This window comes from Monomorium pharaonis, chromosome 9 (genome assembly GCF_013373865.1).
Source record: "Monomorium pharaonis isolate MP-MQ-018 chromosome 9, ASM1337386v2, whole genome shotgun sequence".
NCBI classification, from domain to species: Eukaryota; Metazoa; Arthropoda; class Insecta; order Hymenoptera; family Formicidae; genus Monomorium; species Monomorium pharaonis.
In genome coordinates this window covers 11,990,263-12,004,551 of record NC_050475.1, presented here as the reverse complement: position 1 = coordinate 12,004,551, position 14,289 = coordinate 11,990,263, and the positions used below count along the sequence as shown (strand labels likewise).

The 14,289-nt window shown below is 37.0% G+C and overlaps 1 protein-coding gene and 1 long non-coding RNA gene across 2 annotated transcripts in view; both read left to right on the top strand.

Annotated features, from left to right (window-relative positions):
• LOC105839668 overlaps positions 1–13,632 on the top strand; it is a 36,987-nt gene extending 23,355 nt beyond the window's left edge. Inside the window, exon 3 of the mRNA XM_036291643.1 lies at positions 13,108–13,632. Coding sequence (XP_036147536.1) covers positions 13,108–13,140 — 33 coding nt within the window. The 3' untranslated portion in view covers positions 13,141–13,632. The remainder of the gene's footprint in view (positions 1–13,107) is intronic.
• Positions 1,984–12,466, top strand: LOC118647220. The gene is made up of 2 exons (XR_004964523.1): positions 1,984–2,728; positions 10,034–12,466. It is a non-coding gene; the product is annotated as an uncharacterized LOC118647220 (long non-coding RNA).
• Positions 13,633–14,289: the final 657 nt, after the last annotated feature.

The window sequence follows — 14,289 nt, the reverse complement described above, 5'->3', positions numbered from 1 at the left end:
TGTATCTGATTCAGGATACGTAAACTATTTCTTATTATATCTGGAAGTCTAAGCGTTGGATAATTTTTGCGAAAGGAGTTGACTCAGAATATTACTAAGAATATGTCTATGTAAGGACATATAGTTATTTTGAATCACCCTTATAATAAAAAAAGTGTTTTTCATCTTAACTAAAAAATTGCAGGTGCTGCTGTCCGGCCATACATCTTTCAAAAAAAGGCTTCTTCGAAGAAAAACTGTACAACCGTCATTTTGTTTTGTATCGCTATGGAAAAATTAATTTTTATAGTTTATTAATTGTATAATAAAGGACCTTTTTCAAAATTTTGATTTTATTTTGCTGAAAAATATTTCCAAAATATGTTTTTTTTTGCCGCTAGAGTAACCTAATCCCTTAAGTTCTAAGCCACTTTTTTGTGACTTTTTAGCGACTTTTTGTGACTTATTTTATACTATGAATCTAATTCCCCAAAAATTTTAAATCAACTTTTTCTTATGTAAAATTTCCTGATCTTTCAATATCCGTTATCAGAATTTGTCAATAAGGCGATCTGGACAAGTTGTATAATTTATTTGCAAAAGCTGATTTTTTTTACTAAAATTTTTCTCAATCAATATTTACACATAGAAAACGGTTGAAAATATCTCTCAGAAATTAAAATCTTGCGTCCCTAGACTATGGACTTTCAAATGTACGTGTGAGTATATTTCAATTCAAGATGGCGACATTCAATATGACGGTTAGAAGAGAGATAATTTATGAAATCTTTGATATTTTTGTATGTAAATATTTCTTTCGATCGCTTTATTATCCAAATTGGTTTTTAAAGGTTTTGTGGATCGCTGATTGCGATTCTGTTAGCAGACATGTCAAATTTAAGAAAGCAGATCCAATATGGCGGTCGAAAGTGTTTGAAGTCAAATTTACTGAAAATTACTATATGGGGGTTTGTTTTAGGGTTGTTGATTACGAATATGACATCAAAAATTGGTTCTTAAATTTTTTTGGGTTGCTGACAATTACAGTTCTGTTATCAGACATGTCAAATTCAAGATAGCGGATCCAAAATGTTTAGTCAATCAAATTTATGAAAAATTACTATAGGGGAGTTTTTTGGATAGCTGATTACGAATTTTCCATTAAAATATTTGAATCAAAATGGCGAATCCAATATGGCGGCAAAAAAATTTTCGAAATCTCTAAAATTCACTGAAAATCACTTTATGAGGGGCTTTTGGGTCGTTGATTATGAGTATATTACCTACAATATAGAGTAAAGAGAATGTACTGAAGTAGATGGATTCAAAGATATGAGTCAGATAACTTTTTAAGTTGATGAAATTTGAATAATTTTGACTATTTCATTGATGACAGTAAATTCGCCGTTCACAAATCAATAATTCTGATGGCAAATATTTGGGAGGCTGACCCCAAATAACCCCTATAGATTGAGCAAATGTGAGATTTTGAAATATTTTTGTTACCATATTTGATCTTAAAATGGCGGATCAAATATGGTAACAAAAATATTTCAAAATCTCACATTTGCTCAATCTATAGGGGTTATTTGGGGTCAGCCTCCCAAATATTTGCCATCAGAATTATTGATTTGTGAACGGCGAATTTACTGTCATCAATGAAATAGTCAAAATTATTCAAATTTCATCAACTTAAAAAGTTATCTGACTCATATCTTTGAATCCATCTACTTCAGTACATTCTCTTTACTCTATATTGTAGGTAATATACTCATAATCAACGACCCAAAAGCCCCCCATAAAGTGATTTTCAGTGAATTTTAGAGATTTCGAAAATTTTTTTGCCGCCATATTGGATTCGCCATTTTGATTCAAATATTTTAATGGAAAATTCGTAATCAGCTATCCAAAAAACTCCCCTATAGTAATTTTTCATAAATTTGATTGACTAAACATTTTGGATCCGCTATCTTGAATTTGACATGTCTGATAACAGAACTGTAATTGTCAGCAACCCCAAAAAATTTAAGAACCAATTTGGATAATAAAGCGATTGAAAAAAATATTTACATATGGAGAAATTGAAGTTCTCATAGATTTTTCCTCTTCTACCTGCCATATTGGATGTCATCATCTTGAATTGAAATATACTCACACGTGCATTTAAAAGTTCATGGTCTATGGACGCAATATTTTCACTTCTCAGAGATATTTCCATCCGTTTTCTATATATAAATATTGATTGAAAAAAAATTTCAATGAAAAAATTAGCTTTTTGCATATAAATTAACATAACTTCCAGATCACATTTTTGAGAAATTCTGACGACGACTATTGAAAGTTCAGGAAATTTTACATAAAAAAAGTTGGTTTAAAATTTTTTGAGGACTAGATTTATAGTATAAAATACTGCTGAAAGAAGTTACAGAAAACTGTCCGCTTTGGACTTAAGGAGAAACCTCATGTAAATCGAAATTTTTTAGCAATTTTTTTTTTCTTGCTTAAATTTATAGAAAATTTTCCGTAGAATGTAAAAAAAATAGTAGAAACCGATTTGAGATTTTCTTTTATGTTATTTTTGTCGAAAAGTGAACGGTCAAATTGGGCGGAGCGCTCAAATAGACGAGTCGGGAACTTAGCCTTTCGATCTTTCTGTAATAAATGTTAATCTGGCTGTATTAGAGTAATGTTGGAGGAACAGGAAGATCTGCTCTATGGCCCTGGAATTGCAAATTAGCAAAAAATTGCGGTAAGTTAATGTTGGATTATTGTCTCTTAGGAACGGTCGGGAATGAACACTCGGATTGTTTTAAGCCTTAGTAAAACTCTTTATTTTATGTATCACAAACTGTATAGACACACGTATGCACACACCGCTACGCGATATCACGTTGCCACGCTGCTACTGCCGGCACGGTCGGTCCCCACGTGTACCCCGCGCCGCGCAGGCGCGCTACCGCACGCACAGCGCTACGGTTTCACAAAGAGGGGAGGAGGCCCGGTTCACGGACCTCTGCAAAGCCTCTCAACCGACACTCCCTCCCTTTGCTGGTTCGTGTGCTGGCTGCGATACATCTCTCTAGATCTCTCTAAGCTTCTTTCTTACCTAAACAAATAAAATCCAACATTTGTTTAAAGGTTTATTCGTCTTAATCTCTTAATTCATAATTTTATCTCTTAAATATCTAAAGGCTTTCAAAGGCAAAGGTTTCGTCATAATGTCAGCCAGATTTTCTCTTGTCTCTATCCACTGGACTCTAATTTTCCTTTGATCAACACATTGTTTTACAAAGTCTCCATGGGTGTCTGCCATATGCTTTCTGTTTCCAGAAATTTCTCTTTCTCTTAAAGTCTTCTCTATTTCTTCTAAACTTTCGTCAAACGTCTTAAGCTTGTGACTTCCATCTCTTTTGGTGCAATCTCCTGCAGATTGATTATCGCATTGGATTGTTATTGGAAAGAACGTCATTCCAACAACATGTCTAATTGACTTATCCAGCGAAATCAACTCTTGACAGGCATCACTCATAGCCAAATATTCGGCTTGGCAGGTAGAGAGTGTAACATAAGTCTGTTTATGACTTCTCCAAGCTATTACATCTCCAAATAGTTTAATTATATAACCTCCAGTGGATGTAGAATCCATATAATCTCTAAAGCTAGCGTCCGTTAATGCCTCTAATTTATCCATTTTACCTCTTAACTTCAATCCTTTATTTGCAGTTCCTCTTAAGTATCTGAAAACTCTTTTTACATCTAGCCAGTCTTCTTCAGTAGGCTCTAGTTGTTTTCTTGCTAGATAATTTACTGCGAATGCTATGTCAGGTCTTGTAGCAGTTGCCAAATACATTAAGCTTCCAATAGCTTCTCTGTAGGGCACTCTCTTTGTCTCTCTTACTCTAATTTCATCTTTAGCTTCTTCTAACTTATTCTTCTTAGTTTTATTGCTCGCCCGTCTAGTGATCATGGGTGTATCTTGAGGTTTACAATCTTTCATGTTAAACCTTTCTAATACATTTTCCGTGTAAATTGTCTGGTGTATGACAATATATTTTTCCTCTTTATTTCTCTCTATTGTCATTCCCAGAAACTGTTTGGGCTCCCCGAGATCTTTCATTTCAAAGACTCCACTCAATCTGTTCTTAATTTCATCTAGTTTTCCCATGTCGTTGCTAGCAACTAGCATATCATCCACATAAAGCAGTATGACAGCCATTTTGCCATTCTTTCTCCAGGTGAACAAACATGGTTCATGTAAGTCATTTTTCAGACCTAGTTTTTGAGCTTCCTCTGAAAATCTCTTGTTCCATTTCTTTGGGCTTATTTTTAGACCATATAGAGCTTTCTCTAGTTTGCACACTTTTGTCCTCTTAGTTTGTGCATTTACTTCTAGTCCCTCCGGGATTTCCATATATATCTCTTCCTTTAAAGTTCCATTAAAAAATGCAGTCTTAACATCTAATTGACAAGCATATAAATCATACTTGTTTATTGTTGCCAGAATAGATCTAACCAGTGATAGCCGTGAAACAGGAGCATATGTTTCTTTGAGATCATATACATTTTTGTCTCTAAAGCCTCTAGTTACCAATCTCGCTTTGTATCTAGTTGATCCATTCATCTCTAATTTCCTCTTAAAGACCCATTTTGAATCTATTATGTTAGCTATATCTTTACCCAACGTCTCTGTTGGTCTGTCAACAAGTCTCCATACCTGATTGACATTCATAGATTCTAGCTCTTCATTTATGGCCACTCTCCAATTTTCTCTATGTTTGCTCTTCATTGCCTCTTCATAAGAAATGGGATCTCCATGCAGTGATACTAAAAGACACTGACACATTTCATCTTCTAGTTTTCGCGTTTCATTTAAGATTTGACAATCACTTGTCATTCTTACGTATTTAGCAAAGCTTGTATCTTCTATTTGTCTTTGCACATGACTAGTTTCACTTTTATCTAATGACTCTAATTTCCTCTTAGTTTTACTTCTAGTCATTGGAGCGTCCTCCTGCCTCTGTGCGGCCTCTTGTTTTTGATTGTTTAAATGTTTTGCCTGTTTTCTAGGTCTTCCTCTTTTCTTCGGCTCTAGATTGCTTTGCTCTGTTTCCTCTTTATCATCTTTTTCTCTAAACTCTTTCATCCAATTCTTGTCATCCTCTACTTGACTGAGTTTATATACCTCTTTGTATACAAGTTTCTCGTTGAATCGGACATGTCTTGACTCTATAAATTTTCTCGTACTGGGATGCCATAGTAGATAACCGGTATTGGTGTATCCCACTAGTACGCCTCTAATTGCTCTAGTGTCAAACTTTGAACTAGGTTTCGGTACTCTTGCGTATCCGATGCATCCAAATCTCTTTATTTGTTCATAATGACATTTCGTTTTTGATGTGAACATCTTTAACGGGACTTCATACTCTAACGTTTTGTGTGGAGATCTGTTGTATACATGTACAGCAGCTTCAGCTGCGAACTCCCACATACTCTTAGGTAATCCCGAATCGAACATGTATGTTCGTATTTTTTCTTGTAGCGTTTTGTTAAATCGCTCTGCAACTCCATTATGTCCGGGCGTGTATGGTGGTGAGAAGATAGCTTCTATCTTTTCTCTTTCAAGTATGTTTTTAAACTTACCTCCAATAAATTCTTTACTTTGGTCTGACATGACATAACACACCTTTTCCTCTTTTGCCAACATATTTCTGGTAGATACTAGATATTTCTCTAAAGCCTCTCCAGATTCATCTTTTGTTTTTAAAGAGTATGCTCTAGCTAACCTGGAATAATCGTCTATAAATATAATTATGAATCTCTTATGTCCTGGATAGGATGCAGGCTTTATCGGACCCATAATGTCTGTATGTATCACTTGAAGTGGTTTTTGAGCTCTCTGCCTTGTTTCTCTAAAAGGCAACTTTTCCATCTTTGCCATAATACAGACCTCACACTCTAATATAGAATTGTCAAATTCTATTTTCTTTAAGCTCTTTTCTACTTTTTGTAGCCTCTTAAGGTAACTTAATGAAGCATGACCTAGTCTAGCGTGCCATAACAAAGCTTCACTAATTTTCTCTAATCTCTTTGGTTTCTCTACTATTGGACTCTCAATTATTTCCTCTAACTCTTGTAGTGACTCTATATCCTCTAATTTAAGAGTTTGACTAAGATCTGTATTATGTTCACACTCCAGTCTCTCGTTCACATCTATGAGCTTCTTATTATTCTCCCTCCCAATCGCATGACCAACATTTTTATTTTCCCTAAACTCTTCCTCCGGATGGGATATCTCTTTATTTTGAATGTTTGCTTGCGATTGTTCAGGATGCTCATTGTGTGAAACTATTCTAGCCTTACAACAGTACACAGCGTATTCGTTATCGTCATTTATCTCTATTTTGTTTCTCTTTGTTCTAAATTGTATTATCCAATTAGGTTTTTCATAAATTCCTTCAAATACTAATCTATTGGTTGTTTTATTACAAACTTTAAGTACTCTATTGTCTAAATAAATACTAAACCCTGCGTCTGCTAACCTTCTTAAAGACAATAAGTTTTTGGACACATCCTTTGTTGTAATTACGTTAGTTAATTTAATGACTTTTCCTTCTTTTTTATTTACATGCAACATAAGATTTCCTTTGCCATCTATTATTAAGTCAGCAAGTTCATTCTTGTTTGCACATTTAATGACTCTATTTTTACATTTCTCAAAATTTGAAAGAATTATACTCTTATTTACAATATGATCGGTTGCTCCCGAATCGGCAATGAAGTTAATTAGCTCTTTAGAATTATCTAGACACTTTGAAAACCTATTCTTACCTGATTCTTCCTTAGCTGTGACTTTCGTTGTTTTCTTTGGCTTTTTATCCTCTTTACTTTCCCTCTTAAAAGATTTACTTCTAACATTTCTCTTAAAGCCCTTTTGTTCAAATTTAATCTTATTTTGTTTTCTTTCGATAAAAGACATTTTGTTTTTATACCCCTTTCCTCTAAATTTGTCCATGGTCTGAGTTTTGACGTATGCGCAGTCATCCCCTTTGTGGTTCTTGATTTTTTGGCAGTAATAGCAGAACCACGCGTCGGTCTCTACTAGTGGACAGTCTTTCGCCCAATGTCCATCTTTATTACATCGATAACATCTTTCAGGTTTACCCTTGGTTCCGCTGGTGATCCTTTGGACTCTAGGCTCCTCTCTTAATTCGGACCTCTTTTCTGCCTCTAACTGCATCATGAATGATTTTATTTCATCAACATTCATTTCTCTCAGGTTTGTTTGTCTTCTAATTAAATCAACACCTCTTAATTCAGGTATGATAGAAGAAACTGCCTGATAGAATGACGACCTGATCTCTTGTTCAGTGAGAGGCACTGCATCTTCACATGTCTCATACTCTCTAATAACAGAATCAAAGCGTTCGCAAAAATCACTTACTTTTTCATCTTTTCTCATTTTCATCTGATACAAACGAGCTCTTACGGATGTATGAGTAACGTTCGTCTCACTCTTTTTATAACTTCTTAGCCTCTTCAAAATTTCTTTAGAATCATGCTCATGTAGAATTCTCTTATGATATTCTTCGTCTAAATGATTGATTATTATGTCTCTGACAAGATTGTTTCTCTTAATCATCTTTGATTCTGTGAAATTTTCCGGACTCTTTACTTTAATATCTATAACATCTAACAAATCGTTACTCATTAGTTCCGATCTCAAATAATCTAACCAAAGATCAAAGTTGGATTTTTGCGTCAGCCTGTATTCTCGTTTAATATTTATCTTTTGATCGTTCAGTTCGCCTTTAATTACACTCTTAATTACTTCTAAATTCTTAACATTGGCTACTTCCCTTTCTCTATTCTCAGATCCATGAATCATTTCCTCTAATTTTCTCTTATTTTTTAACTCTAATTCTCGTGATTTTTGAACATGGCTTTCCTCTAAATTCTCTAAACTTTGTGTGTCATTTTTATTTACCTCTAAGCATCTAAGTTTGATTCTTTGTTCCTCTAGGTTGACCTCTGATACTCTAACCATCTTTTCCATCATCTTATTCGCTCCCTCCATGATCTTCTCTATCATGCTAAGCGACGCCTGCATTTTTTCAGCCACTAGATCGTTTTTGGCGATCAACCTCTCCTGTTTCTCATACAAGATCTTGCTTCCAATTGGCAAGATCGGACGATTTTCTTGTATGACAATATTCTTTAATACTTTTGGCTTTTTCGGTATGGTTCCTCTAGTTTTCTCTATTTTTGTCTCTTCTAAATAAAAACTTAAATTAGTATATATTTTATTTACACCCTTACACATATATAAATACTTCTAACTCTTAATCTCTTAATTGTTCTTAACCTCTTACCTTTAATTATGTGAAACGTGCTGTATTCTTTTAATTAAATATTCATACTCATACCTTTTTCTCTAGTCTCTAAAGATGCAATCTCTTTTTCTCTAATCTCCACTACCGTCTTATTGTGTTCGTCGTCGCTTTCATAATCGACTAGTTGACGCTGAACATCTTCATCCTCTAGTGATATAATGTCCTCTTTATCTTCTTGCGACATCTGAACCGGGATTTAAATTGTATTGTTGTTTTCAATATACAATGATAGATATGAGACGATTCTCTTCTAATATTCTTAATGCAGGAAGAAATTTTCTTGTGCCTTCGAGACTGTAGAGAACGCACAGCAATTCAATACAGACTGAAAGCGGGAAACTACGCGCCTCTGCAGTGCCATCCATACGTGCACACCACTCTCCGATATGTGACCTCCAGCACTGCTGAAAAGATCTGTGGGACTTGGGTTGATCACGCACACGCATGGGACACATACAGATTTGCCCGGCCTCCCTCAGCAATCGAGCCATACCGCACAGCAAGTTACACTCGATTTCTGACCCGGTGCTCATTAACTTTGACTTAGTTTTCTCTAACATCTTTATACTCATCTAATCTCTTTATATTCATCTAATCTCTAACTTTAACTCGAGTTCCAAGTGTCTAACGCGCCGGGTAGCTTGACAAGCACATGGCGCACTCAGCACCGCGACACACGCACGTGGTCCAAGCATCGAGAGAAAGACAGCAAATGTTTTTGTTTACACTCGATTCGCATAGGCACGCCGCATATATGCCGCTTCTCGTCTTTTCATTCCCCTGGCGGTCAGTATTTATTTCTTCTTTCTATGACTAAACCATTATTGATCAAATCTCTAACTCTTTGGCATAGTCCTCTTATATCTCTAATCTTCTAGAATTCTCTAATTTTTGAGTACCGTCCTCAATTCTCGTCAGAACAGAGATCTTGTGTACCTACCTTCTAGAATTATCTTAGGCCTTCTCTAATACGCACTAAGCTTTATCCGGTGCTCTCCCGTCGCACTTTTCACGCAGTAGATACGTGCCCTGGGCCCGTAACCTGTTGGACTATTGTCTCTTAGGAACGGTCGGGAATGAACACTCGGATTGTTTTAAGCCTTAGTAAAACTTTATTTTATGTATCACAAACTGTATAGACACACGTATGCACACACCGCTACGCGATATCACGTTGCCACGCTGCTACTGCCGGCACGGTCGGTCCCCACATGTACCCCGCGCCGCGCAGGCGCGCTACCGCACGCACAGCGCTACGGTTTCACAAAGAGGGGAGGAGGCCCGGTTCACGGACCTCTGCAAAGCCTTTCAACCGACAGTTAAAATAAATTACGATTTTTTTATTTACAATTTTGTTACTCAAACTTTAAACGCGTTTTTTTTCGAAACTCAAAATTTCACACCGTGCAACGTAACTCAAAAACTAATTTTTCGATTTTTATGAAATTTGGTATAAATATTCTATAGATAGTTAGCCACAACATAACATTCTCCAATTTTTTATTTTTTAATTTAAAACGTTATCAACAATTGTTTTAAAAGAGAAAATTTTTTTTTTTTTTCAAAACTTCGCGATTTTTGCAAATTTGCAAATTTTATTAAAATAAAAATGTTATATATTGTGCGTTTTTGCATAAACTAAAAGATCCAGTTTTTTGTTTTAGACTATTTTTGTGACCTGTACGCTGCACGGCGCATTTTCCAGACGCCATTTTCAAGCTGCCATTGCATCGTTATTATAAAAAATTAAAGTTTGAAAAAAATATATTTTTTACATTGTAATGTTCATAAATTGTACCTTAAATTTCAAATCAATCTACGCGTTACATTTTTCAAAAATTCTTGAAAAACAGGCCGTTTACATGAGGTTCCTCCCTTAATGGGTTCAAATACTGTTACGTCCCTGCCTGTTTGATCGGTCAACTGTTTTGACCGATCGATATATTGATTTTTCCAAGAGGAGCGTTGTCAACTGTTGTTGGCTTGACAACGCGGATTAAAACTACGAGTTGAATCTCGGTCTCACGCTCGAGCAGATATGTATTGCCTGTCTCAATAAAACCGCTTGTTTATTAAGAGAGAGAGTGCTTTATTCATTTCCGCGGGCTCGCGCGTAACATTTGGGGGCTCGTCCGGGATCCGTTTGACGGATCCTGCAAAACACACGCGAATTTGGGTGATCAGTGCGCGGAGTGAAAGAATGAGAGAGCAGAGAATTTAAAGGATGTCCATTCCCCGTTCCCCTGTGGTGATCCAATCCCACGCTTCTGCCGCTGCGGAGGGAGACGGAACGGACGCACGGAACTCGGAGCGGGAGACGTCGGGGACCGTAAAGGCGCTCCTGGAGGAAATGCGGCTGTTACGCGAAAGCCTGGCTCGGAGGGAGGAGGAGCAAGCCGCGACGCTGCGACGACACGAGGAAGAGCTGCGCCTTTTACAGCTAAGTCTTCCCAATAATGTTTCTTTGTCCGAGAACACGGGTGGCGCGGCGCGAATGTCCGGAGCGGACGTGTGCGTGTGCGGGGATGTGCGTGCGAGCGGCTTAAAATTAAAACCCGACACCTTTGACGGGTTGGCTCCGTTGCGCGAGTTTCTTACTCAGTTTTCGCTTGTCGCGGTCGCAAATCGTTGGACCGAAGCAGAAAAGGCGGTTGTCTTCTTGCTTGCAAGGGAAGGCTCGCTCCGTTTTAAACTCTTATGTCGACGGGATAGATTCGATTTCTTTCGCGGAGCTCAAATCTAAATTAGAGTTGCGATTTGGGGAAAGTAAGCTCGCGAAAAATTTCTACTTACAATTTATAAATCGGAAGCAGAATACGGGCGAGGATTTTGCGACGTGGGGCGCGGATCTAGATCTAGCGGCTTTCACGGAAAGCTTATCCTGAACGGGGAAGTCACCCCAAAACGGAAGAACCTCGTTCGCCGGGACGTTATATAGAGGAGCTTCGTCAGAAGCTCGAGGAAATCGGTTCTGAAGCAAGAAAGCGAGTAGATAATCGTGCTTTCCGCGTGAAGGCGCGTTACGATACCGAAGCCAGACGAATTTTATTTTAGGAAGGACAGAAGGTTTGGCTGTACAATCCTCAAAGAACGAAAGGTTTAGCTCCTAAATTGCAGAGAAATTGGGATGGACCCTATTTCGTGGTGAAGAAATTGAGTGAAGTAGTCTATTGCATTCGAAAATCTTCTAAGCATCGTAGGAAAATTGTTCATTCCGATAGGTTGGCTTTTTATAAGGAAAGAAGCTTGGGTTAATTTTCTATTTAAGGAGAAATTAGTTAATTGGAAATCAAGCCCGGGTTCTTTAGAAATTAGGACAGTTAAAGTTAAGTGAAATTGTTTTTGTTTTCTGCCTTTGTTTCTGTTTAATTTTTCAGAGACTCTCGTCGTGGAGGGGAAAATGGGCCGAGCGGAGGATTCTCTTGGAAACTGTTTTGTGGGACCTTCGAGGATGACCCTCTCTGTCCACGCGGGAGAATCTTTTAATTGTTAAGAAGGCTGCCTCGCCCACGGTTTTTGAACCAAAGGTTTTCCCGTGGGACGAAGGGCAAATGCCGAGACAGGGACTTGAGGAGTCTTTTTAGGACGATGTTAGGGTCTACGATGGTTACCCCCCTTTTGTCCGAAGAAGTGAAGAGAAAACGCCGCCGTGAGTGCGTTCTCTGCGTGGGTGCTACTGCGTGAAAAGGCTTCAGGGAGCTGACCGCTCTGCGGGGCGGAGATGGAATATAAAGAACCTTCCGGAAAAGGAAAGGATTCTTCAAGGAAGCTGGACAACGCAGTCTTAAACGACGAGTTCGGTAACTTAGGCGGAAGTCCGAGGTAGAACAGGGTCGAAGCACCAGGAACGACTCAGTTTCCGTATTCGGTTGTCGGGACGACAACTTGTGAAGAAGGAGGGGGCAGTGTTACGCCCCTGCCTGTTTGATCGGTCAGTTGTTCTGACTGATCGATATATTGATTTTTCCAAGAGGAGCGTTGTCAACTGTTGTTGGCTTGACAACGCGGATTAAAACTACGAGTTGAATCTCGGTCTCGCGCTCGAGCAGATGTGTATTGCCTGCCTCAGAATAAAACCGCTTGTTTATTAAGAGAGAGAGTGCTTCATTCATTTCCGCGAGCTTGCGCGTAATACTGTTGTACACGAGAAGAAGCTTATCATATCTAGTTTTCTTGTGTTCTACTTGCCTTGTCCAAGAATATAACATTTCCCGATTTTTTAATTTCGTGACCTGTTGCTTGACTATTGTAAATGACAAGTTCTTTTTTTTATTTTTCTAAAATTTAACAGCTTGCTTTTTATAATCGAATGGAATGTATTCTTTTGCTTTGTTTGAGGAGCTTACAAAATTACAAGATTTAATGACTAATGGTTCTATTACACTATCACGTGGAGAAGTCTCTGGAAATCCTTTCTTATCATTATTAGAATATTTCTGAATATCAATAATATCTTCAATTGTTAGTGCAGGATTACATTGTTCATCTACAAACTTCAAGTCACATTCTGTTTCAATATCAAAGTTTTGAGACTGCTGCATGCAGTTATCAATGATGAAAATTAATAAAATTTAGAAAAACAAAACTAAAAGAAACAAAATTAACAAAACAAAAAGACTTTGATATAATCTTACCTTGTAAATAATTTTTTAAATTCAATTTTATGAGCATTGATATGTATTTTTTTAATGTTATTTATCTTATAGATGTTATTTATCTTATGTTATTTATCTTATAGATTTATCTTATAATTGTTGATGAGAATGTTTAACACGTTCATGGGTTTCATTTTAATCGTCTTCACTATTACAATTGTCAGAGAACGAGAGGTAAGAGCTTATGCTGTACGTGTGCGTGTACGTGTGCATGCTTGCATTTGAAAAATATGCACTATGCAGCATTTTTATTATACACTTTTACTATTGATTTATTAATTTTTCACAAATGAAATTGATGAATTTGAATGAAATTTATTGATGAAATCGAATTTTTTATTCAAAATGTTATTTATGTTTGATAATTGTTGAGGTTATGTTTCGTGGTGTCACCAGCGGAATGGATAGTAATAATATATATTTACGTACTGGCGTACACAAACAAATAGTTTATTATTACAATAACAATTAAGAGTAGTAGTGGTACAAAATATGACGAGTGTGTGTGTATAATAAAGGTGCAACAAAAGAACGAGTACGCCACGCTTGAACGGCGGGACACACACACGTCTGTAACCCGCAAGCGCGACAGTATTGCCAACTTAGAATAATAAAAGAGAAAGAATCTTCTAGTATCGCGTGTTACGAATATAATATGAAGCGCGCTGAATATAAAATTCTCAATACTCCCACTGTTCAAGTGCTTTCATATTACAGTCATAGTTATACATATTAAGTAGACGCAATTGTATTTCAAAATTCTGTTTCGGAAGAGCTTTTGTAAGAAAATCCGCACATTGTTTCTTTGATTCGACATACTCTATATTGAGAGTTCCATCGGCATATTTTTCTCTTATAAAATGAAATCGAATATCAATGTGCTTGCTCTTCTGATGAAATTCCGGATTCTTTATGAGCTTTATAGTGCTTTGATTATCGACGTATAAGGTCGTTGGTTTATCACATTGATATTCGAGATCACTGATCAATCGCCTAAGCCACACGAGTTCTTTCGTGGCTGAGTTTGCTGCTACATACTCAGCCTCCGTTGTGCTCAGTGATACCATCTTTTGACGTTGTGATGCCCAGGACACAGGTCCACCAGAGATCGTAAATATATATCCACTCGTTGATCGTCTAGTGTTAATGTCACCGGCATAATCTGCGTCTGAATATCCTGTTAAAGCTATGCCATTATCATTACGTTTGTATATAATGCCAAGTTTCCGAGTTCCTGCGAGATATCTAATTACTCTTTTTACAGC